At 39.5% G+C, this 25,837-nt stretch overlaps 1 protein-coding gene across 10 annotated transcripts in view; it reads right to left on the bottom strand.

Annotated features, from left to right (window-relative positions):
- Positions 1 to 3,551: 3,551 nt before the first annotated feature.
- ZC3H13 (zinc finger CCCH-type containing 13) overlaps positions 3,552 to 25,837 on the bottom strand; it is a 48,148-nt gene continuing 25,862 nt past the window's right edge. For 8 of the 10 annotated variants that reach the window (XM_071739559.1, XM_071739611.1, XM_071739603.1 and 5 more), the window contains 11 exons: positions 24,291 to 24,601; positions 22,786 to 23,250; positions 21,616 to 21,798; positions 18,438 to 18,981; positions 17,224 to 17,327; positions 15,773 to 16,810; positions 14,214 to 14,729; positions 11,181 to 11,336; positions 10,145 to 10,345; positions 5,938 to 6,101; positions 3,552 to 5,329 (listed from right to left, as the gene is read on the bottom strand). In XM_071739559.1, coding sequence (XP_071595660.1) covers positions 5,159 to 5,329; positions 5,938 to 6,101; positions 10,145 to 10,345; positions 11,181 to 11,336; positions 14,214 to 14,729; positions 15,773 to 16,810; positions 17,224 to 17,327; positions 18,438 to 18,981; positions 21,616 to 21,798; positions 22,786 to 23,250; positions 24,291 to 24,601 — 3,853 coding nt within the window. In that variant the 3' untranslated portion in view covers positions 3,552 to 5,158. The remainder of the gene's footprint in view (positions 5,330 to 5,937; positions 6,102 to 10,144; positions 10,346 to 11,180; positions 11,337 to 14,213; positions 14,730 to 15,772; positions 16,811 to 17,223; positions 17,328 to 18,437; positions 18,982 to 21,615; positions 21,799 to 22,785; positions 23,251 to 24,290; positions 24,602 to 25,837) is intronic. The other 2 variants (XM_071739577.1, XM_071739585.1) reach the window with 2 other exon arrangements.

Raw genomic sequence — 25,837 nt, 5'->3', positions numbered from 1 at the left:
ACATTTAACATGGAGACAGCTGCAGGTTTCATGCTGACACAAAGCAACTTTGCAACTTGGAGAAAATCTTGTGTGCACCTCCTCAGGTCCATAGGGGTTTCCAGTATCCATCTTTAAGGAACATATGAGCAGCTTAGGCTCATCTGGTCTTTTGCTGACCTTCAATTTTTTCTCTCCTTTTGTCACTTTCCAAGGTGGTTTTTAGGAGACAGAAATCATTATCTGTGCCTCTTCTCACTTTCAGGGCTCCCTGTGTCTGTAGGTTCAATTTAACTTCTGTAACCATGCAAGAGCAGAAGAGGTGAGAACTGGCAGATACTACAGACAGTAATAAAACCACAACTCTTCCTGGTGGAAACACCCATCTGGGGACATGTAGGAGCTACACTGGGTGGTTCCAGAGGTTTCATCATTGTATTGCACGCTCAGAAAAGGACACCCAGATCCTTCTTTCTCCATCATTCCGATGAATGAACTCCTGACTTGCGGAAGTGTGAAGTCATACTCCCAGGTTTACAACTACAACCTATGGAAGCTCAGTTCTGTCCCATTTCTACTACTCCTTTCCTCAGGTACTTTTGACACAGTGCCCCGCATAGGCATAATCAAACAGAAAATTTAATAATGAAGTAGATGGAAAAGAGCTTTTTCCATTGCCCCCAAAGCTGCAACTTCTTAAAATCCCCATCCACTGCCTTTAATCATCCCTTTTGTTAAGGAACTGCACGCTTGTAATCTACACAACCCTTTCACATAGACTTAGAATCTGCCAACCCATTGCTTTGTAACTCAGCAGTGTGTTTTAGGACATCTTCTGCCACTTCAGTCTTTAAAGATATTACCTCAATTTCATTACCAAAGAAAAAAACAAGCCTGTGGTAGCTGCACCGCTGGCAATGAAAGCTGATACCAAGAAATAAAGCTTCCCCAGAATGCAATTATCTTCCTGCTCTCATCTATAGATCCCTACTGATAGGGGAGAGGCAATGATATTGTCTTGATTATAAAAACACCACCTTCATCCATAAAAACTTCCCTTTTGGGTTTTTAAATGTTACCTTAGCATTTACCTCTCCCTCATATTTGGACTTTTCTATTGATTATGATGAGACAAATTTTCAAATTCTGAGGAACACAGTTTGGTTTAAGAAACCCCTTGCATCTCCATGCTTGGCCACATTGTTTTACTTCTGAGTTTAGGGCTTTGTTTAGATCTTTTCATTATTACTTTATGGCATTTATAATGGCATTTGCCATTCTCAAGCTGCCCCCCGAATTACAACCACAAAACCTTGCATGCCCACTCAACCTTACTGACTACCCAACTTGTGTACCAAGACCAAGCATTTGGTACCATCTGCTTGAGCTTCCCCTTTTTGCAGAATCACAGCATCATTGAGGCTGAGGAAAGGACCTCTGGGATCGTAACTCCAGCCCATGAGCTAACACCACCTCTCTGGCTATACCATGGTGCTAAGTGCCACATCCAGTTCCCTAAACACCTCCAGGGATGTTTAAGGATGCACCACTTCCCTGGACAGTCCATTCCACTGCCTGATCACCACTTCCCATGAGAAAGTGCTTTCTAATACCAAAACCTCCCCTGGCGTAGCTTCAGGCCATGCCCTCTGGTCCTATCACTTCCCTTCAGGTTGTTGTAGAGAGTGATAAGGAGCCCCCTGAGTCTCAGGGGAATACCTGTGCAGTAGAAAAAGACACGAAGACCCTTTGAAAAGCCACTTTGACTCTTACTGCAAAACAAAGGAGGTTCCTGAGCTCTTTCTGCTGATAGCAACTGCTCAAATTGAACTCAGCCCCCCCGTGGTGCCCTCCCTCCTGCGGGCAGCCTGGACCCATCCAGCCTGCTCTCTGCTGAAGGGTTTCCCTATAGCAGGAAACACAACTGTGTCAAGCCAATTCAAACAAAAGGCTTAATTTAGCAAAATTGCCTTAAACTCTGCCTTCTGAGCACACTGTGCTGATGGCCCACTGTCAAAATCTGTATCTCACTCCACTAGCCAAGGCAGTAACAGCCTGAAAGTACTATTTGAGATAATGAACGTGACAATATCCCCTGACACAGGTCACAGCCCCATTTGTGTCTCCAGCCACTCCAAACCTGCTCTGCCTGTGAATCTGTTACAGCTGCAGGAGCTGAGCACAGTGTTTCACCTGGCTGGAAGCCTTCCTCAGCCTATCAGCAGCTTGCTCTTCTGTGGCTCCATGTTCCAGACCGCACCTCAGGGATGCTGAAAACTAATTTATCATCCAACTAGGCACAGCACGGCCTTAGCAACGGGAAGAGCTGACATCTCTACTTTGCTACAGGGACTGCTTTAAAGTTGCTGCCATGGCTTAAAAGAGGAAGCTAAGTAGGGATTGATGCTTCTCCACGTTTGCAGACTCGGAGCTGAAGCACACGCGGGCATCCGGGGCAGACGCTTGGAACTGTCGCCACAAAACAGGCTCCTGGGTAAACTGCTGATGCCTTGCAAGATGAAAACTGGAATGGAATTCTTCCCTTTGCTCTTTTTCCACACAAAATAAAGCTAGGAGAGAAATGAAGAGAAAGGAAGAGGATAAAAGGGTGGGTAGACCCCATCACAGAAGTGACAATCAACCCAAGGAAAGGGATGGAAGGTCCTGAAGCGAGTTCTTTGGATTCAGATCAGTTTCCCGCCTTTTTTTCTGAAATTGGGTTGTGGGCAAATCACCTTTTCTTGAAGTTATTGTAAAATTACCTGATGACAGTTTTGCAACTTACATACCGTGCAAACTAAACACTATTTTTTTTTGTTAAAATGATGGAGACCAAAACAGTCATACACAGGAAGTTCACACTGCTGGGCTCTACCTGTGCAGTAACACCTGCCAGGTGGGAGAGGAACTGCTGAAAAAGAAGAACCTGAGTGCTTCTGTGCTCACAACTGATGCAAAACAAATAAAAACAAAGGGGCATAAGAGGCAATTTCAGCATCATTGTTATGTTATTCCAACAAATGATGGTACAGGTCAGCACTGGCTTTGACTTCCAACAGGACATCACCACTTCATGAGACACTCATAGCAGCCCATCAAGCCTCCTTTATTTGGCACTTTCCAGGGTAATATGAAATATTCTTCTGAAAAATAAGTACATATATACACCTTGACTGCTTTACAGGAAGAGTGTTTAAAATAAGCCTGGTGTAATTAAATGCCACACAGTGAATCTATTTTGTGTACTGCAGTCTTAGACAAGGCTGCTTCTACCTATTTACCATTTTTATGTCTTTTAGAGATGGAGATGGGAATAGGCTTTAACATAATCAGAAGCAATGATCTAATATTTTCAGCTTAAAGACAGTATTATTGTAGCTATAAAACAGGTGAGAATGCATTTAAATGCTGAATAGAACAGGTTCATTAACTCTTGCTCGGGTTAAAGTACGAGTGTATTTAAAAGACATTATTTTTTTTGAAGCATATATAAAATCACTGGTGACACTAAAAATAATAGACACCAAGTCCCTTAAAAATGTTGAACTAGTGAAAAACTTTGAAAATAAAGCTTTGCCTGGGTCACACACAGTTTAATAAGAATCAAGCAAATGGTAGAAATTCTCATGTTATTTATATTTGATACAAGTACATATACACTAGTGTGGGAACTTACAAAAATATAAATAACCCCTCCCCCCTCACATCTTCTTCAACAACATTTTTTTGTATGTAGTATACAAACATTCTTCTGAAGGCTCATGTACCAGGCAATACGGGAAAGCATTATAGTAAGAAAGCTTTTTATGTGAACTGAATTGCTATTCATATTTAGGCTTTTGCTTGAAGCCAACACATCTGTCAGTAATCAAAAGAGATATGAGACAGGCCTGCTGTTGAACTGCACAGTCAACATTCCACCTCTGTCTGCTGGTTCCAAGTGAAGAAAAAGGATAAGAAACTAACACAAACCAACTGTCAAAAAATTCAGTGGTTAATAACTCATTTTCAACCTGAAGAAGAACAATGAAAGCAAGTTGCTTTGTAGCAAGCTAGTACCAAGGTTGAAATATGGATTTATTTCTCACCCTCCAGGAACAGAATTCAAAGTAAAAGTCCAGGTTTAAACCCAGGAAAAGTAGAGAGGTGTACAGAGTCTGAAGTCTTAGAAGCCTCAGTTTCACAGGGAAGCCTCCACAGACTACCTGAACATCCCTGACTAGTATAATCCAAAGATCCCACACAAAACATTAACACTTCAAACTGAAAACAATTCTTACAAAACTGAGCCCAGGTTTGACAAGTCTCTAACTGGGCCCCTGAAATCTGTAACACCCAGCAAAACATGAATGCTCTCTGCCTTCACTGCTAACATTCGAAAATGGTTGAAATTCATCAAGTATGAAATACCCTCAGGTTTCTCCACAGGACTGATCTGCCCTCATACTTACCAGGATGTAAAATACATCCACTAGTCCTCTTTTGTAAGCACCAGGCATTTCCAAAACAATCCTAGACCCATACAGGCATCTAAAACTGGTCAAAAATCACTTTCTGCAAGGTTTTTTTTTTGTTGTTGTTTACTTCTATTCATCAACAAGAAGGGGAGCCTTAAGTGACTCAATTAGATTTTTATAGCCAGAAATTATCAGAGGAAACCTGTACTAGAGATGGAAAAGAGCCTAGTTTTGTCCAAAACCAGATCCATGCTAGAGGCTACTGTGATAAGAAAAAAATTTGGGAAGAAGAGGCAGACAGACTCCCAGGAAGCAAGATACTTAAAGACATTTGAGACGTATTCAGAGACCAAGCTTGTGGTGGGGAAAAAAATATTCATAATGAGGAAGAAGATATGCAGACAGTTTTCTTCAGTTTAATATCAGGTGGTGTTATAAGCTCCTAAAACCAGACATCTTCACATTATTACACTAGATGCACCATAAAATAGGTTTATGTTACACGGTAAGATTCCATATTATAAAACTTGCAGAGAACTTCACATAGAAGTCTTTATTTTTTACTCCTTTTACTCACATCCAAGCCAAATAATCCTTATGTGTGTACAAACGGAGTATTTTCTTCCATCTTCTACAGCTGCTTTCCAACCAACCAGTTCTAAACATCAACACCAACACTGGCTGTGGGAAATCAAACAGGAAGTGCCACTGTGCTCACTTGCTCAAGACACACAGACTTCTTGCTGGATAGCTGGTTGTGGAATTTTACTGTCCTCTGTCTTTTCCTGCCCAGGAACTTGGCACACAGTCTTTCGTTTGAATAACCGTAGACTCAACCGTAACAAGTCACTGTCCATTGCTCCAGAATTTGTGTAAGTTTGTTTTGTTGCACCCTATTGAAATAAAAATAGTAAAAAAATAGTAAGGAAAAAGAAAGGAGTGAAAACCAGTGGGTTTTAACATGCAAGCTGAGAAATTAACCTCAAGTACTCTCAATGATTAGAGGTTTAATCATACATATTCACTAGAAAGGAGTTTAAGCATTAATGATTTTTCTATTAGCATGCAAGATCATAAAACTCCTGTATGGCAAAAGTATTTTTTTGATTTAGAAAATTACCTACGTACTTTTAACTGGAAGAACAGAATCTTGTGATTCTTGTAAAGTATGTGGAATCTTAGGCAAGAGAATTATTCAACTATTGTCTTCAAAATGGTACTTTAACCAATTCTTTTTCTAATGTCTTCTCTAAAAGTAGAAAGTGTATCTCTCAAATTTAAATCCCAAAATAAGAAACAGGACCTACCTGTAGACTCTAATCTTAAATGAAAAATAAACACCCTACAACCTCTTTTTTTTTCTTTTCCCAATAGAAGTCTGTTCTCTGTTATTTAAAGGACCAGGTTTGCTCCGGAACAACAAATACATAAATTCTCTCCCCAGAGAAGTGTTTTGCATAGTGGTATCTGTATTTCCACATTTAGATCAAGAACCACTTGCCTTTTCATTCTTCATGAGCTGCTTACGGATTGCAGAATCCCTTCGGAAGCAGAGAGCTTTACAGCAAGGACCCAGGTTACTGAGCAGACCTGCTCTCTCTTCTCTTCTTAGAAGTGCAGCCATGTTCAAGGCTCCCAGTTCATGTTCAAAAAGGTTTTCTGCATCTACAAAGAATTGGTATTTGCTGAGATCAACACATACATGATATTCTGGAACAGCAAGATATAGTAATAGGAAATCTCTTAACATCTTACTATTTGTATTTCTGCCTTCTAAACAATAATGTTTGGAAAAAAAAGGATGTTGCCGTTTATAGAAAGACAAAAAAATGCTACACCGAGAGGCCTAAAAAAATCCAAGTGACACCTGTGGGTTAGAAGAGGGGATATAATTTATGATCAGGTATGTATGACAAAAGCTGATTACTATTAGTGTTGAGCAGAACATGGTCTAAATTTCACCTCTATGCAAGGCACAGGATAACTACACCAGTGTCATAATAGGGTTTGAAAGGCTGTGCAGAAGTGAAATATGACTAGGTAGAATAATTCATTTATCCATGGTGGAGGAACCTGAAGAACAAGTCAACAGATTCTACTGAACTACCCCTCCTACTGGCTAACCTGAAATATTTGTTAATAGTACTCAAAGGGGCAGGACTAGTCCTTTAATACATTTAATTACAAGAAACAACATAAAGCTAGGATGCTTTAACTAAAGATAGCTCCAAACATTTGATGTTCAGCAGAGGATCCAACACCTGACTAGAGACACCAGAAAACCTACAGAAAACATAGGACCTAAATCAAGAATCATAAAAAACAAAGATTGCTTCAGCAGTTTGGCATAATGCACACCGAAGAGAACGAAGATGCATTTTTAAAAACACTCAGTGAATTTGTGATGAAACTGAGCAGTTTTCAAACAAAATGAGACCAGACAAAAAAGTTACATGAAGTTAAGGGCAAGTGAAAGAAAACTGCACTGAAATCATCAAGACAGCCTCAATGGACAATCAGTAACACAAGTTACAAGACACAAAATGGCCACTTCAAAGGTGACACAAAGGCCACTTGTGTCCCTCAGGGTTCAATTCTAGGGCCAGCCCTGTTTAATATATTTATCAGCAGTCTGGACCCAGGAGCTGAATGAACCATTAGCAAGTGTTTGATACCAAAGTGAGAGATGCTATTGACTCTCTTGAGGGACAGGTGGCCTTGCAGAAGGACCTTGACAGACTGGACCACGGGTCTATGATTAATAGGATAGAATTTACCCAGTTGAGATGCTGGATTCTGCACCAAGAAAAGAGTAATGCTAGACACAAGTGCAAAGTGGGAGATAAGTGGCTGGAAAGGAAGCAAGCAGACAGGGATCTGGAGGTTCTGGTAGACAGAGGCTTAATATGAGTCAGCCATGTGCCATAGCAGCCAGGAGGGCAAACCACATCCCGGGGTGCACCAAACACAACATAACCAGCCCATCAAATGAGGTGATTGCCCTACTATATTCTACACTGGTGCAGCCTCACCTTGAGCACTGTGTGCAGTTCTGGGCCCCACAAGGGCCAGAGGAGAGCAAAAGAGCTGGTGAAAAGGCTGAAAGACATGTCCTGTGAGGAGCAGCTCAGGACTCTGGGCTTATCTGGCTTGGAGAAAAGGAGGCTCAGGGGACCTTGTGGCTCTCTCCAGCTTCCTGAGAAGGAGAAGTGGAGAGGGAGGTGCTGAGCTCTTCTCCTTTGGAGCTCTTCTCCTATTGGGATCCAGCAATAGGATGTGTGTGTGTGAATTGTTCAAAGCTACACTAGGGGAGATTTTGGACTGGAGAGTAGAAAGCATTTTTTTACTGAGAGGGTGGTCAAACCCTGGAACAGGATTCCTAGATGTGGTCAATGCCCCAAGTCTGCCCTTAACAACATGTTTTAACTTTGGTCAGCACTTTTGGTCAGGCAGCTGGACTAGATGATCACTGCAGCTCCCTTTGAAATGAAAAAGTCCATTCTATTCTATTGGTAGCAACAAATGACAGCTTGTGAGGACTGTCTATGTGCCAGATGCCCAGTGGCAACTAAGCATGTCTGTATCCTTAGAGGAAAAAACATGTACTGTACAGAGAGTAAGTTAGCTACAAATCTGAATTTCATTACATACTACAGATTTTTGTTTCCAAAGAAAACTAATTAAAGAAACAAACAGTCCCTGAAATGAGCTATTGTTTCATTTTTTTCAAGCCTTTCAATGTATTACCAGAAACTTTTCACCCACAAATACAAAGAAGGGAATGACAAACTCAGGAATAAAACAGAGAAACAAGTTCTACCACCACAAAGAAGTCCAAAGTGAAAGCACTACATTTTCACTGTAGTGCATACTGAATATGTACCTCAAGTTCATTAACTTTTCAGGGCACTGTATTTGTGCCTTTGTTTAGAATAGACGTGCTGTGGCTGTGCAACCACTTTACAAAGAACTTTCACCCAGCAGATGACAGAAGAAATGAATACACCTGAAAGCCTACTGGCAGCTCCACACGTAGCAGCTTTGATGCATGAGAAACTGCACACACCGATGGGAAACAAACGGAGGAACTTCAATCTCCATTTGTCACCAGAGCCAAGTTCTGCAGAATCTGAGTATGTAAGACAGCCCAGGGCCAGTGCTGGAGAGCCTCCTGTTATCACCACTCCTCTAAACTTTCTTTGCTTCCAGAGAAGCACAAAAGGATTGCTGAGGTTATTTCATGTATGTTTTTCGACAACCAGGTGAAATGATTCTGTACTGCAGTTCCTGTTGCAAGGAATCCCTGATAAGCAGCACTGAAGCATGCAGCAAGATTAAAAGTTGCAGGGAGAGAGGCTGCAGCGAGGGGGACTTGATCTTAAAGGTCTTTTCCAACCTTAAACACTTCCTTGATTCTATGGTTCTGTGTGGTGCTTAGGGATATGCTTTAGCATATTAGCACATCAGACTTGGTAGAGTTAGGTCAATGGCTGGGCTTGATCTCAAAGGTCTTTTCTAACCAGAATGGTTCTCTGAGTCATATTTTTACTGTATCAGACAGCTTGCAAACTGAGGAAGATTCAACATTGTATCAATTAAATTGGTTATGTGAAGTCCTAAACATTGGAGATTTCCTTTTAACTAGAAGAAAGCTAGTACTGCATAGGAAGAGTTGCAAATATTGCACTGCTACACTTTCAGTACTTAGTAATACAAAGTAGGTGCCTCAGATTATACTATGAGGCACTAAAAATGTTCGCATTTAATTTAACTTTAAAAAAAAGAAGCAGCAGCAACAGCCCATGATAAGCAGTTACACAATTTAAATGGCTCAAGCATGCAGTGACATTCATGGAGATAAACAGGGCTAGGAAAGGTAAGGTAATTTTTTTTGTACTTTCCACTTATCTGACACTGTGATGGTAAAAATACAACTGCATGAAGAATACTGTTGCAAAGAATTAAAAAAATATTATTTCAAATTAAGAACAAGAATTTATAGAGTATAAAAAAATCACCACACATTAGAAAAATCTCCTATTCCTAAAAACAAAGCCTCTGCAGCTGTTACTATTTATAAGCTGTAACTTTCCCACATTGAGATTCTGGAATAATTTGCAGAGATCTTATAGGAAGCAAATTTTCACAGTCCTAAAACTCCAGTTCTACCATGCGTACACATCATATGCCACACATTTTGTCCAAATGCCAGACCTGTGTATTATTTGATTTCCCACTTCTAGCAGAGACATGATATACAAATTTCACTGAGCTCCTTCATTCTGACCCCAAATCCTTCTGGAGAGGATCCCCCAAAGGGAAATAAAGAGACATGCAAAGGACCTTCAAATAAAATAAGAAATCTTACTTAATTCTCACAGTATTACTACTAATTGACTGCAGATGATCTTTAGCTCTCTCAAAAAAACCAAAAAACTGCTGACACACTTTAGGAACACATGAATGGTCTCACAAAAAGAATGTGTCACTAGGATGAAAAATCTTGTCTAGGCTATCATTCAAGACCTGGAATTCACCACTGCTGCAATTAAAGCACTAATCTGAGTGGGATGCAGCTGGATTACATTCCTGTAATTTTCACACAATACTCAGACTTTTTCTGGTCTTGAAACCTAATATAATGAACTAATGCACACTTTGTAAGGACTGAATTAAAAAGACAGTTTAATCTCTGCAGAAATAATTACCTTTAGGTTTTTCTAATACTTTCTGGCAAGTCTCTTTAATTTTGGTGAAGAGTTCTGGTCCTGCCAATCGCTTGGAAATGCCAACTCTCAACATAACAGCACCTGGTGTGAATTTTAAGAGTGCAGCCCCAGGCTCCCGTGGTTCTTTAGGCTGCTTTGGCATAAGACTGGACCAATCTACATCTATAACATCCACAGGATCTGCAAAAAACATTGACAGAGAATGAGTGATCACATTATCATCCCTTACCACACTTGATTAACTTCACATGCTGTGTACAGTCCTGTCTCCTAAAAGCAATATATATGAGTTGAACACCATTCTCCAGTTTTTAAAGCCAGATTCTTGGGTACTTCAGGTAAGAACATTAAAGCTCACTTAGATTAGTTCAAAAAAAAAAAAAAAGCATACACATATAAAGCTTCTTGGACTAAAACCTCCACCCTTAATATCCTGATTCATTTTTATTGCAACTCTTTTGCTTAAAGCTGCTCAGACACTCCACTTGTGCACTCACAAAAGTCACAGTACAACTAAAGATGCTACAACAGATTTAAATTAAATACTTAAAGAACAAGTTTACCACACAATCACATTTGTCTAGTAGGTTTAACATAAAAAATACAACTGAACATATAAACCAGGTGACACAACTGCACTTGACAGGTATAAGATTCCATGCTTCCTAGTGCATTTGGGAAGCATTCAAGCACGGATAAAATCTGTTCATAAAAAAATTAGTTCCAAAAAGTGATCAAGACCAAATAGTATGAATGAAAATATGTTAAATAAAACCAAAAAGCTTATCTTTCCAGCTATATAAAACAAGTTAAATATTACTTCACAATACAGCTCCCAGTATTCTCTGTTTCCATGCTTCTCAGACTTACCTGACCATTACAGAACAAATGAGAAATACTGACCAGCATACAAACTCCAGTCCTAATTCAGAAATACCATCAACATCACAAAAGCATTACCTGCAAACTGATCTAATCTTTCTATTCAAATAATGATAAAGGGGGTTTGCTATACTTTTACCAGGCATCTTCTCATCCTCCTGTTGATCCTCCCGTTTTTCAGCATCACCTGCCAGAATTTCATCCAGTTCATCATCACTGATTGGCTCATATTCTCCAGCACCAGACCCCAGTGACTGTACATCATCAATCTTTGCTTCATCTTCTCCTCCTACATGGACAGATATATATTGTAGCTTTAAAGCAATCATTCTTGTTTTCTAAACATGCTTTAAGCAGACTGAACACAATAGGGGTTCAGCAATTTAAACTGTTAGTTGTTGGGGACAGGTATATTCAACATGAAAACAGGTATTAAACTCATGGAAACAGAAAAGTATATTTTTTCCCATACAGAATGTGGCAGTTTGAATTTTATATATCTTAATGCAGCGTTTTTTGTGGTTTGTTTTTTTTTTTTTTTTTGCACAGTATTAGTCAAACTGCACAAAGAAGGCCATATTCAGAAAAAATTTGTCAATTACCCAGCAAGTACTTAATGATAAAAATATGCTAGCACCATAAAGTCTTTCTGATACTTTTGCACACGTATCTAGACTCAGGATTCAGTCAAAAATGAAGAAGAATTAAAACCCCAAATGCACATGAATCAGACTCATTAAGGTTGGAAAAGACCTCTTAGATCATCAAGGCCAACCATCAACCCAACACCATCATGCCAACTAAATCATGTCCTGAAATGCCACATCCACATGGTTTTTTAACACCTCTAGGGATGGTGACTGCACCACTTCCCTGGGCATTCTGTTCAAATGCTTGACAACCCTTTCAGTAAAATTTCCTGCTATCCAATCTAAAAGTGTTTCACCTCAACTAACCTAAACAGCAGCACATAAAAAGCAAGTAAAAGACATGCTAGCAGAGCATAAATGAACTATTCAGACCACCTGACAGTGCTTTGGAGGAAGCATATAGCATCTGGGGCATTATTTAAATTTAAACCCAATACTAGAGCCAACACATTAAGGTTCAAGACCCTACAGTAATTTAGCAATTACATCATTACACATTTTGTTGGACAATATACTACAATATATTACAGTAATTTGTTCAAGTAAATACCAGATACCTCCTTAATACTATCAGCTTTATAAACTGTATTTAGTTTCATTTTGTGTCTTATGATTCTGAATTATCACAAACTGTATGATTGGTCTTCTGCCTCCTCACTGACCTACCACGTGCCCACCAAAACTACATGCTTGGAGAGCACAGATGAGCCATTAAAATAATACTGTTCTCAGTTCATGATTAAAAATGAATACACCCTCCATTTTGAATTTCAAATACATGTTTGATAATATCTAGATTATAATTGTATCACTACCCTAACTGTTTTATTGCAGAAGTGTAGTTTTATATTAACTCTGCATTAAAAAACCAACATATTAGTATGTGAAATTGAGAAATGGAGACATGAATAAAGTAATGAAAGACAAATGGCACTAAACCTTATAAAATGCTATGTATAGTATACTTTAATAAAATGGAATGCTATCTAACAGTTTACAAAAGACATTTCCTTTTCTAAAAATAATCCCAAATATGCTGTATTTTCCTATTGATAATATTCAGAGAATTTAGAACAAAACCTTTGAAAAATACACAAAAGAATACACACTAGAACACTCATAAGAAGACTGCTGAAACACCAGACCTACAACCCACAGCCTGCTTAGTTACAGCCCTCTTGGAAAAAGGCAATACACCTAGGATTAGCCTTTCACCAACACTTCTGAAGTTACCACATAGCTCTCTCAGATTTATAGCACCACTCCTTCCTCTACCTTCACAATTGCTGAATACTGTCCATCACAGCAAGACAGAGCATGCCCCCCTATGCTCACTCCAAACACTCTTTGACAAGTGCTTGCACTTCACAGATAATCTCCTTAAATGGAATTTTTCTCAATTTTACCAGTCAACTTCAAGAACCACTTTGAGAGCAATCAGGTAGCAGATATAAGTAGTAAGTAGCCCTCATCATCCTCTCCAGACAACATTCAATTTAACTGCCCAAGATTAACAATGAGCATCTACTGATTAATTTTTATTAAGCATGCAAATATAATACAACATTGTCCTGTTATCTTGTGTACAATTACAAAAGCTTAATTAATTTCTCTTTCTGAAGATTATGAACTTCAGGCCTTACCATCCCAAACGTGCAAAAATTCCAAATGCTTTTTTTCCTCTCAACAGATTTTAGAGAAGACAACTCCTGCCATGACTAAAAAAGCCACCTTCCTGAACATAACAATGATGTACACCACTCATTGTGGATTTAGATTCTTGCTCCTTTTACATTGTTGATATAGGTTAAAAGTCCTTCCCTAACTCCCTATCCATGCAAAGTTCAAGCTGTCTAATCCACATGACAAACACTTAAGACTTTGTCAGCAATTACCCCTTACTTTATAAATTAGTCTGAAGTCTGTTTTGCCCAGTACCATTAGGGACAACAAAGTGAGTCTGCATTTAAGAACAGCACCTCAGGAAAGCCACTTTTAGACTGTTTTGCCACACAATACATATGTTTCACCTGCCAGTCAAGACAATCCCCTCTATGATAATTGGGCTCTGCAGGGAAAAACCCCAAAAACAGTTCTAAATAAGCACTGTTTTTTTCACTCACTGTCTGTCACTTCCAAACTGAGAAATAGATCTTTTACATATATATATACACACACACATATATATATAAAATAAATATATAACACAGCAATCTCATACTGTTGGTGTTCTTTAGCAAACTGCCTGTTCAGAAATGTTACACCTTGGTAAAATTACACCTTAGATCACCTATGTTTCTTTGCCTCAAGACTTCTTTAAAAATTTACAAACAGCATAACACCAAGAAAGACACTCATCAGAATTCTCTCTTACTGTGTCTGCTTCCAAACTAGAGAAACTGAAGGAAATAAGCCTTTCAGTGGAAAACTTCTCTGACATAGTTCAGTTCAGCACTATGCTAAAAGGGACAGAATAAAACATTTGTCAGCCCAGGTTCTTTCCCAGAATATCTCACCTTCTAAACTCTCAACCTTTTCAGCCTCATTTCCATCTTCAAAACCTTGCAAGGGTCCTAAATCTTTGTCTGTTCTTTCCTTCTCTGAAGCTGCTGGATCCCGACAAACACCATCAAATTCCTTTTCATGATCTCTGTCCAGTTTCGTTTCACTGTGTTTTGCTGATTCTTTTTGAGAGATTTCGAGAGTTCTGTCAGTTCTGTCTCTCTCTCTTTCAGAAGTATCAGGTAGTTGTCTCTCTCTCTCTCTTTCCAGCTCCCTTCTCTTCTCCCTCTCTCTCTCTCGTTCCCTGAGCCTCTCTCTGTCCCTGCTCCTGGGCCACTCCTTGTCAATATCCCGGTCCCAGTCTCTCTGTCTTCCCTCTCTTCTGTCTCTCTCCCGTTCTCGATCATGTTCATGTCTATCCCGGTCCTGAAGCCTTTCCCTGCTGTCAAAGGACCCAGATCTGGAATGGACCTGACGATCTGATTCAGGAGAACTTCTTCTTGAACTGTGGCTTCTTGAATCTTGACGATCTGAATAAAAAATTGAAATATATGAGTGACTACCGCACGTAAATCTGATAAAATTTTACCAGACCAAAGCATCTTGAAAGCTCAGGTGTAAAAATATTTTTCTCAAAAGCATCATCTTCAAGTTAATGCCTTCAGATTGCCTACAGATTTAACCTTACTTAAAAACATAAGGCACTACTCCCACTCCAAAGAAAGAATTCTAGTGGCTACTTTCTGCTATGACAGAAGCCAGACTGAGGGTACACCATTTTAACTCAGAAATTTAGGCAGTGGGGGTGGGGAGTGAAGAATAATCTCAAAATTCAAGATTTTCAAAACATGTTTGCTGAAAGCAAAGAATACCTAGGTTAGCAAACAATAAATTCAGAAAAATAACTTCAGGCATACAACCAGAGAACCAAATTACTTTAGAAGAATGATATTTTCCTAATTATGCTCTTTAAATTTTAAAACATTTTATCCTTTTCTGAATTTATTTACATAAACTACACAAAACAAGTCAATCATGATTATTTTGATTTGCAACAAAGATGACTTCTGTATGCATTAACAGGATGCCTAACAGGAACCATGACAGATTTAACTCTGTGAAAACAGCTTCAGAGATGATAACATCTCTTGTCTTGGAGAGAACATTTTCATTTTGCATAGACTTCAGAATTTCCATATCAAAATTAATGCTATTAATGAATTTAAAAACATTATTTAGATTACAAAACTACCTTGGCATGCTGTTAGCACATGCATTTTCTCTTTCTACAGTTTTTTTTGTCCTACAAATAACTTTATTCCCAGGTATGTGTAAACATAGTGATATTGGTAAGTGGTACATGGTATTCCTGCAGACCAAGGATCAGCTTTTGCAGGAATTTGAATTCACCCTAGTTTTACAGCGAACTGTAAAATCTTCAGTTTTAAGAGCACCTCCATTCCCTTCACACTGATTACAAATTAAAAGAATGTACAGCCAGGCAAGAATGAATTGGGACTTTGCACTTTTATACAGAATAAAAGCTCAGATTCACCAAAATGTATCTTATTACCTGATGATGTGCTGCGACTGGGTTCCCCACGTTTCAACTGATCAATTCGGGATTTCCGCTCCCCAGTGATTTCTAAGCTTTTCTTCTCTCTATCCCTATCCCTGTCCCTGTCCCTATCCCTATCCCTGTCTCTGGAGCTACTATGTAGGATCCTCTTCCGTCCAGTCTGGTCATCTCCACTGCGATGAGCTGACTCATTGGAAGGGGATCTAAGTCTGCTTGAGGCATGGCTCCGGTTGCTTCCAAGGCTGCTGCTGCGCTTCTGATCCACGGGTTTACGGTGTGGTCCATCATCTATAGTAACATGAGGGGCTTCCACTTTTTCTATCCTTGTCCTGTGACTTTTTCTATGGGAGTCCTCAGTGTTTCTTTCTGGAACAACAACATCACCACGTTCAGGAACATCCTCATCTGACCAGTCACTAAACGTTGTATCTTCTCTTTTTTGGGGGACCTCTGCCACAGATTTTCCAGGTGCCGCTTCAACCAATTCTTCTTTTGTTACAGGAGGAGTCCTTGGGCCTTTCTTCTTCTTATGATGTGGAACAATTTCTTCATCAGAAACCTCCGAATCACCCTTAGACCTCTTCCGCTTTTTCTCCACATTCTTCTTTTTCTGACCTTTCTTGGGTGAAAAGACCTGGCTCTCCTCAGTGGTTGACTCATTAGTGTACCTTTCCACTCCACTGTCATCGTCTTTTTTCTTCTTTGTGGCCTTTTTCTGTATTTTAGACTTCTTCTTGCTGTCATCATGTAGTCTATCAGAAGCATCTCTTTCTTCAGAGGGGCGGTGTCCAAGATTTTCCTGAACCCTGGACCGAGAGCTTTCTGAAGCATCTGGCTGTTCCCTTTGTTTATCTGATGAAGAAACCCTTTCTTTAAACTCTGGTTCTTCGTAACGCCGGGAACTTTCTTTTCTGTCTGATTTTCGCTCATCTTCTTTCCAGCGACTCTGCCGCTCCTCTGTAACATGAGAGGGGCTCAGTGACCGGGATTCCTGGGGCCGAACAACCTGGCTCAGGAGTCTGTGCTTTTCATCTACAAAACAGGAAAAAGGATGCACTTGTATTCTTTAGAAAAGGAGAGGAGGTGACAATTTGGAATCTTGTGCATGCCAAAAAGCGTCAAGTAAAACATATAACCTATTATTTCAGTTATGTACTTCAGTTTATCCACTGGTGCAGCAGCAACAGACTATTTCCATTTTGGTAAACGTGTATCTTGAACAATAGATGTGGAAGCCACTATCACCGGGTAGACTTAACACATAATGACAAAATTATGATAAAAGACAAACATGCAGATTACGAAAAATGGCGTGGCTCATAAAAATAAGGGGAAGAAAACATTTACAAAAGCTTTCCCCATGTTTCTTTTTTTTAAGATTGCAGATTATTTTCCATAAGTGGAGGGTAAGATGACAGCCACAGAGACAGCCCACTAGTACTTACTTTTATCATCTCCACTGTTGTAAGCATCACTGTCAGGAGAGTGCTCACGGCGACGTTTGGGTGACTGACGAGGACTTGGACTGCTTCCGTTTCTGTGGCGCTTCCTGCAGAACAAACATGCTCAGTCAACTTTCTTCAGGATTCCTGAAGAAAACATTCATTAATTGAGTTCATCACCAATGTAAACCCTGAAGTCTAAGCACCTCATATAGAAGACAATGCATGTAAGGATTCCAGAAGGTTCATAGTTTCCCAAGTTGTAATTCCAAAACTGTAAGATATCTTTAACTAAATCTCAAACACTTATAACAACTACCTCCTCAGCAAAAAAAGTTACAAAAAACTATTAAGATCAGTTTTTTCCTGTGGCAATGATCCTTGCAGTGAGCTGACCCCAGCTGGTAGCTAAGTTCCCACCTAGATGCTTGCTCACTCCTCTTCAAGTGGGATGGAGGAGAGCCTGTAATGGCTGATTTGTGGGAATCCACAATGCCCTCACACAGAAGTCACAAATTATTTAATAACTTCCAAGCAAAGCAGATATGCAGTTCATGGCAACAATGTTTTGCTTCTTAGTGACTGAACAAGGAAAATATTATTGTACTAAACGGGAAAAAAAAAAAAAAAAAAGAAAAAAACCCCAACAGTGAGTCAGTGCTATATGCACTTGAAAAAGGAAGCACCTTACATCTCCTTGGGATACTGTTCACACCTTCACTGGTAGCCTTCCGGTACTGAAAATTTACTAGTGTACAAGACACCATTATGTTCCACAGAAATTTAATGAACAAGTCATGAACCTGGACCTAGTTAGTTGCTATATGGATTTCCAGGCTACAAAAGGTACAAAATTCTGCTGGTTTGTTTCCAAGAATGCCTGCATGATTAAAGACAAGGCCACACAAGTATGCTTATAAGGGGAAATGACACGGTCTGACTCGATTGTTAGTTCCCAAGTAGTTCCACAATTCTGCACTAACAGCATCAGATTAACATCACCAGAACAGTACTAAATTTGGGGCAATCAGTATGTGACGCATAGATACGGGGGAGACATGGCAGCAGATAGGACCTCTACATAAACATGGTATCTTCTTCCTTATGATAATCTCCTGCTTATTAACTTAGTGAACTCAGCAGTAAAAGAATGCATTTTTGGGGTTGCTTGTTTGTTTTTTTTTTAAACAGAAGTAGCAGCATTCAGATCAACTCACTTGGACTTTCTTTCCTCATGGACATCTCTTGAACTTCTTTCTTCTCTGATATCTTCTCTCTTATCCCTGCGGTCATCCCTTCCTTTTTCCTTGTCATCCCAGTCTCTCTGGCGTTCTCTCTCTTTATCCCTGTCCCGACCCCTCTCCCTTTCTCGTTCCCGCTCTCTATCCCTTTCCCGCTCTCGCTCCCTTTCTCGTTCCTCCCGCTCTCGCTCTCGTTCCTTCTCCCTCTCCCTTTCCCGTTCCCTTTCCCTGTCATGGTCCCTGTCTCGGTCACGCTCCCGATCCCTGTCTTTGTCCCGCTCTCTCTCCCTCTCCCGTTCCCGAGCACGATCTCTTTCCAACTCCCTTTCCTTCTCCCTTTCTCTTTCCCGGTCTCTTTCTCGTTCCCTCTCCCGGTCTCTCTCCCTCTCTCTCTCTCTCTCCCGGGCCCTCTCATCTCTCCTGTCATCCGACCGATCCGCCCGGCGCTCTTCCCTCCTCTCATCCCGGTCAAGGTCATCGCTCCGTCCTTGGTGTCGTACTGGTGAGCTGGCTCTCTGGTCTGTGAGGAGAGGAACATTTCATTGCCAAGTCTTAACGGGACCTACACAACACTAATAAAAACCCAGGACACCATTTGTTTTGACAGTCCAGATACTGGATTGCATTAAACAAAAAGCAACTCCCTGCAGAAACTTGGGAAGTCTCTTTGGGGAAGAAGAAATTGAAAAAGCAGTATTCCAAAATACCTTTCAATATTTAGGGAGTGGGTTTTCCCTATTTTAGCCAAAAGTTACTCCAAAAATTTGCATTACTCAATAAAATTACTCAATAAATCAAGATCTCGTATAAAATCTTGAAAAGCTCTGGATGACATACAAGTGAAATGTTATAAAAATTTCACCTTTCAAACCTGTTAAGAGTCATGGCCTTTACAAGAAGCTGCTAAACTAGTAAAAGCTACTGCAAATAAGAAAAAACCTGACCTGTCTCATCACAGCAGAGATCCCTGTACAGAAATACACAACCAAACCCACAAGAAGGGGAGAGGCAAGGATGAGATTCAGGAAGCAGACCTGCTAGAAGTTTCCATATGTATTCACTGCAGTGTGTTACAGTCTCAGAACCTGAGTTTTTCATTGTTCAGACAGGGGATCAGAATGTAGAAAATTACTGATTCAGAAGTGCAGTGAAACTTCATTTATTTGTTGGTATTGGGTATTTGCTTCCCACAGATTTAGTTACAATTTATTAAATATGTTTTGGATATAGTTATTTAATATTTCTTTAAATTTGGTACCTCACTAAAAATTTCTCTGCTGATGTTAGTAATATTAAAACCACAACAAATCAAAAAAACTACTTTTCCACAGTATATATTAAAAGCACTACATGAAAGAACAAAAAATGGAATTAACAGAGGTTGGTATTTTTTGGTCTGTTACTCTGAGGCTGAAAGTAAAACTGAAACCATGTCCACCAGGGGTGAGCAGTTTGAACAGGACTAAATCAATAACACGTGCATTTCCAACAATTTAATCAATTTTCATCTCTTGACTGAATTAGCAAAGACTTAATGCTCCCCTGGTAGCAGGTAAAATTAAAAGCAAACTTGAGTGACATTTCTGCTATGGATGTAACACTTATTTTTACAATGAGTAAATCATCAATCCATGCAATTGATTCCATGAAAAGGTTTCATGTTCTTTAAATGGTGCCTATAATATTATAATATGATTTACTATGCATACTAAGTATTAGATTTTAAACAGCTCAGAGGATCACAGAATGGCTTAGATTGGAAGGGACCTTAGAGATAATCTCCTCCAACCTCCCTGGCATGGGCAGGGATGCCTCTCAACTAAAATAGGTTCTTCAAGGCCTCATCCAATCTGACTCTGAACACCTCCAAGGAGGGGGGCACCCACAGCTTCTCTGACAATCTATTCCAGAATTTCTGGTTTGGGGTATGTTTGGTTCAGCTTTTTAAAAAAACTGTTAATTTGATCACCAATTACACGACCATATGTATCTAGGATTTATGGGGGGTGGGGAGGTGTAAGAGATGAAAGTTAGTTTGCCTAAACCACCCCTAGGACACATTCAGACTAGGATTTTTCAGCTGACAAGAAAAGAGAAGACTGGAGACTGTTTGTTTAAATCCTGCCTTGAAGATGAGACAGAATCTAAAGCAGAAACTTTCACAAGAACAAGAAAAACCAGACAGATTTCAATGACCCAAAAAGCATTTCTCAAAGTAGTATATAAAACATCCCTTTGAGAAACTGAAGCTAAACCGCAGATAGAACATTTGTCACTTCCTCATCCAAATTCTAGAGAAAAGACAAACAGTGTTAATTTTATATTTATTCTTCACAGATCCTCCTCTCATTTCCATGCTATTTTCATTTGCCTAACTCCTCCTGTTCTCTAAATTGGTGAGCAATACAAATACTTTCCAGAGTGAAAGTTGATACTTAGAGACAACACAGTTCACCTTCAGATGCAGAAATGTGAAATCTTGCAGACTGTGTCTAGAAAGAGTAGTCTTGCATACTCCTTCCATGATCATTGACTGGTATCTGTACCAACACTTAACAGCCAATTATTATTGACCACAGCAAAGCATTCATCAATATTAAATTCCCCAGGCAATAAATTTTAGAATTAAACATAATTTAAAGCGTCACTTGCTTTTGGAGTAAGCAATCCAGAATTAAGTCAGTCCAGTAGTCAAGCCTTCCCCGAAACACACTGAGGTAATTTACAGTATAAGTACAATGTTTCTATACAGACAAACTGAACCAGCAATGAAATTACTCTAGGCTTACATGTGTATGTACATGAAGTGGAGAAGGAGGCAAAGAGAAGGAAAAAATGTTTTGCATTCAAGTTTTATAATGAAAAATCTAGAAGTTTGGCTTGTTTGAAGACTGCTTGGATGAATGAAAACAACGTGCCAAAATCTAGCCACAGGAAGAGAGAAAGGCCATAGCATTCATGTGTACACCCCCAATGAGAGACCTTACTACAGAAATTACCTTACACCATGGACTGGACCAGTGTGCGGTGTCAAATGAGTCATTTAGGAATTAGCAGTGTGGAGGACAAAGGAAATAAAACGAGGGAGAGAAACAAACACTCCTACATATACATTTGACTACATATGTAGGTGTAAAAATACACATGAAAATACCTCTTTCTCTGTTGTCACGCCTGTCCCTCTCCCCATGCCTTCTCTCAAAGGAGGAATCCCTTGCTTGATCTCGACTGTCATAGCGATCCCGATCCGGGTAGCTACTCCGTGATTCCCAGCTGTCGTGGTAATTCCCACTACTGCTGTGACTGTCAACCTGTGAGCCTCTAGTCCCCCGACTTCCTACAGGAGATGTATCAATACAAAAGATGAGTTTGCACATGTAAGGAAATACACTGATATTTTATACAAATTGAATTAGAAATTTTTAATAGACTTGAATTAACTGATCATAGAAATAGAAACTGTAGTTGTGAAGCTCTACTCAGCAAACAACTCAAATTTCATGTTTTAACTGTAAAGTTATTATCTTCAAATTGCAAACTCAAGACTTTGAATTCACCATTCTTTATCCACAGCATGAGGTCTCCTGACTAGAAATGTTAGAGTCTAAAAGCCAGCTGACATTTTTTGAGCAGGATGTAAGCTAACACAAAGTGCAGCTTTCTGTAAATAAGCAAAGTAGAGATAATTTTCCCTGTGAAAGCTGTACAGCATTTCCATAATGAAAATGTCACAACAAGCCTCAAGAAGGCCAAAATATATTTACTACAGATGATTAAAAGGTGAAGTGAAGCTGTTCTACAAAGTGCATTGGACTATCAAAAACACTCCCAAAGGTTAAAATCCCACAGTTGTTTCTGTTAATCAAAAAGGGGTGGGGCTGTGGGGGCAGGGCAAGGTGGGTGTGTGTGAAAAATGGTTTTCAAGTACCTAAGGCATGCAAGTTGCTTTTGACAGAATACAAAAACACCTGGTGCCCAGTACTTTGAGACACACTTCCCCCTACAAATCTTCTATTACACAGCCTCTTGTGTTTGCAGCCAATGGGAAAACCTAGGGTTGCAGAAACATTAAGGAGAGTGGTATAAGGGTTAGGGTTTGTTTTAAAATGGGATGGCAGAATACCAATATTATGCCACCTTTAATGAATGGAGAACTCAGAAGTGCTATAAATTCAAGCGACTGTTTAAATTTAACAACAGATTTGAACATGGCTTTAAAAGCATGAACTATTTGGCAGCACTTCCATACTAAAGAAGATAGTATAAATGTCAATATTCAGTCTCCAATTATAGGGACGCATTAATTTTTTTAATCATGTAATACCCTTGTCAGATAATTCTGGACCTCTGCCTCGACTTCTGCCAGTTCTATCACTTCTGCTCTCATTTCTGGAGTCACTTCTGGAGTCATTCCTTGATTCAGCACGAGAGCTCTCCTCTCTACCATGGGATCTTCCATAGCTGCGTGAATCCTCCTGATACTGGTCATCCTTTTTGTGGGCATCACGACTCTCTCTGTCTCTGTAGTCGTGGGAATCTCGTGTGGAACGTGAGTCTCTCTGATCACGACTGTCTTTGGTATCTCTGCTGTAATCCCTGGTATCTCTGGAGTCTCGAGTGTCTCTGGATTCTCTTGTCTCCCTCCTGTCTCTGTTGTCTCTTGTGTCCCTCCGATCTCTTCCATCACGAGACTCTCTGTCATCTCGATGATCCCTGGAATTACTCTGATCCTGGTCATAATCACGATCATCTCTCGTTTCTCTTTCTTTTTCTCTTTTTCCTCTGGTTTCTGTAAAATGTTTAAAAGCATGTTATATACCTTGCTTAGAAAAAGGAAGTAAAAATTTAGCCTGCAAATAACCTTAAAATAATACAGTCAAAATATACTTCTCAAATACACATAGAAAATCAAAATGAGTATGTAACGAAGACTACAATGTTGGCCATCTACCTACACACTCAGTCAACTTTAAAGATATTTTTGTCAATTTGAATCTGTACTTTATAAACATTTACATGTTCAAAAGACAATTAATATAATAAAAATAAATTTCAAATATACTGAGAGCTCACACACTTCCGTAATTTTGAAGTAGAATCACTTCTCTTCCAATCATAGATTCCTTTTTTCCTTCCATTCCAATTTTCAGGAAATTTTTGCTAGACATAGAACACTCACTTTTAAGAGGTCAATGCCCTGAAAAAGTCTCTTCTGCTTGTTTTAAATTACATATTTATGTTGTTACTGCTACAGGAAGGTAAGTTTACAGCTAGACTACAAAAAAGCTGACACATGCTCTTTGTAATCTGCCTCTAGAGAAAAAGAGCATGTTTACTGATCACAAATTGCTCAACCAGTTTTACAGATCTCCAGAGGGAATGAATGTTTCTTTGCACAGACCTCACTTAATGTCAATTAAAAAGACAATAGATGGAGCAATCAGTGAGGACTGGATTAGTATTTGGGCACCTCACAGAAAAGTCATTGTTACTTACAAATATCCCACTATCACTTGGCTGATCCACTAGTACTTGCCTGATAGCAAGAGAACATCACTTACCTACTGACACCATAACTGCATTACACAAGAAACACCTACAGCATCTTTACAATCAGCTGAGCCTATATAAGCAGTTGTCAAGAATATTCCATTGCACAGTCCCTGAAAACAGCACCACCAACACAGGAACAGCCAGGATTTTCTTCAGCTCCCAACTATTAAGATAGGTGTATAAAAGGCCCAAAATTGGAAAACTCCAATTTCCCAAATGCAATTTGCAAACCAGTAAAAACCATTCTGAAGAGCTACTTTTATTTTTCGTTCGTACCATCCCGCCTTTCGTGGCGCCTATCGTGAGACTGTGACGTCCGATCACGATCGTGCCTTCCCTTTTCTCTTCCAGGAGATCGGTGCCTGGAAGGGCTTCGCTTCCTCTGAGGTGAAGAGGAGGCATGTGGGGGATATGGAGAAGAAGATCTCCTTGCAGGTGGGGAAGTTGTCCTGCGGTAGGATGGAGAGGGAGTTCTTTTGCGGTGGGGAGAGGGAGAATGTCTTTGAACAGAGGACCCTGACTGCGATGAAGAGGAGTGATGCCTGGAGGATATGGGAGAATGATGCTGACCTGACGGTGAAGCAGACCTGCAGGGAAGGGTTAAAACAGGCAGACATGTAACAGCTTGATTTGAAATGTTCTTGCCATGCTCTACAAAAGAGAATGATCAAAATAGTTTGTGCTTTCTATATCCTCTCTCTGCTGAAAGTAAGCGCTGTTTTATAAAACATCGAATTAGTTGTCCAGCCGACCAGTTATCCATACCAAGGATATCCTTTCAAAGTTCTTTAAATACTTCTTGTCTATTTAATGTCCAAGAATAAATTGTGCAATCAAAATTGTGTTACAGAGCTACCAGAATGCTTTCCTGGGAAAGGAAGGGAGGACTCAAAAAAATATTATCATCTCTTCCACCCCCAAACCAAGAACAATTATTTTTTTTAATGTAAAATGTTTTTTTTTTTTTTGAGTTCATGGTAAAATCAGGCAGATGACTTTTACAATACAATTTTTCTTTTGTTTCCAATGCATTCAATTTTTTAGAAAGTCACAGTGTCTCCCTCTTGTAATTTTTAACTTCTTTCCTCAGTTAAAAGCATTGATCTCTAAACAATTTAAGCCTGGATCCTCAAAACTCATACACATACCTACTTGAAATTTTAGCACACAAGAATATTTACACAAACAAGGAAAAATCCTACCTAACAAAAATAAAAAAAATACAGTCTTTCTCAAATTCCCATCAGTTGCCTGAAGATTATTTACACAACAGTAAACACATTTCCTTACAATACATTATCTCACACACAGTCAAATATGGACAAACACACACTTCAAGTCTGAGCTCAGTTGTATCTCTCTGCCCTTATCAGCACCAAAGAAACTTGCAAGCATTTTCTCTCATGAGAAGAATCCAAAGAGGCATCAGAAAAACCATTCATGGACAACACATTTTCAAAAATCCCACTTAAAATTAAGTAATTTAGTTTCTGCTTTTGAATGTCCTTGTGGAGTGCTGGTGACTTCAACTAAACACCCAGATCATATAGATGAAACTGTTTCATTTAAAAACATTTAAAGCATTCTTCCCTGCTTCTAGAAGAAGGTCCATTTATCTTCCCTACTTAACAGTCCCCTGCACAGCACTTGATATGCCTACACAGAATTCTCAAGCAAAATACTGCAGTAGGTTAGAAAAAGGTGGGGAAAAGGATACTAAAAATTTGTTTTTCAGTCTCCTTACTAATGCCAGCTGAAGGGGGAACAAGGCTGCTCTACTCCTTAGCCTATAAACAATCCAATTTAGTGAAAATGTCCACCAG

This window comes from Heliangelus exortis, chromosome 1 (genome assembly GCF_036169615.1).
Source record: "Heliangelus exortis chromosome 1, bHelExo1.hap1, whole genome shotgun sequence".
NCBI lineage: Eukaryota > Metazoa > Chordata > Aves > Apodiformes > Trochilidae > Heliangelus > Heliangelus exortis.
Note: the sequence above shows the minus strand (reverse complement) of the source record. Positions and strands in the feature narration are given on the sequence as shown.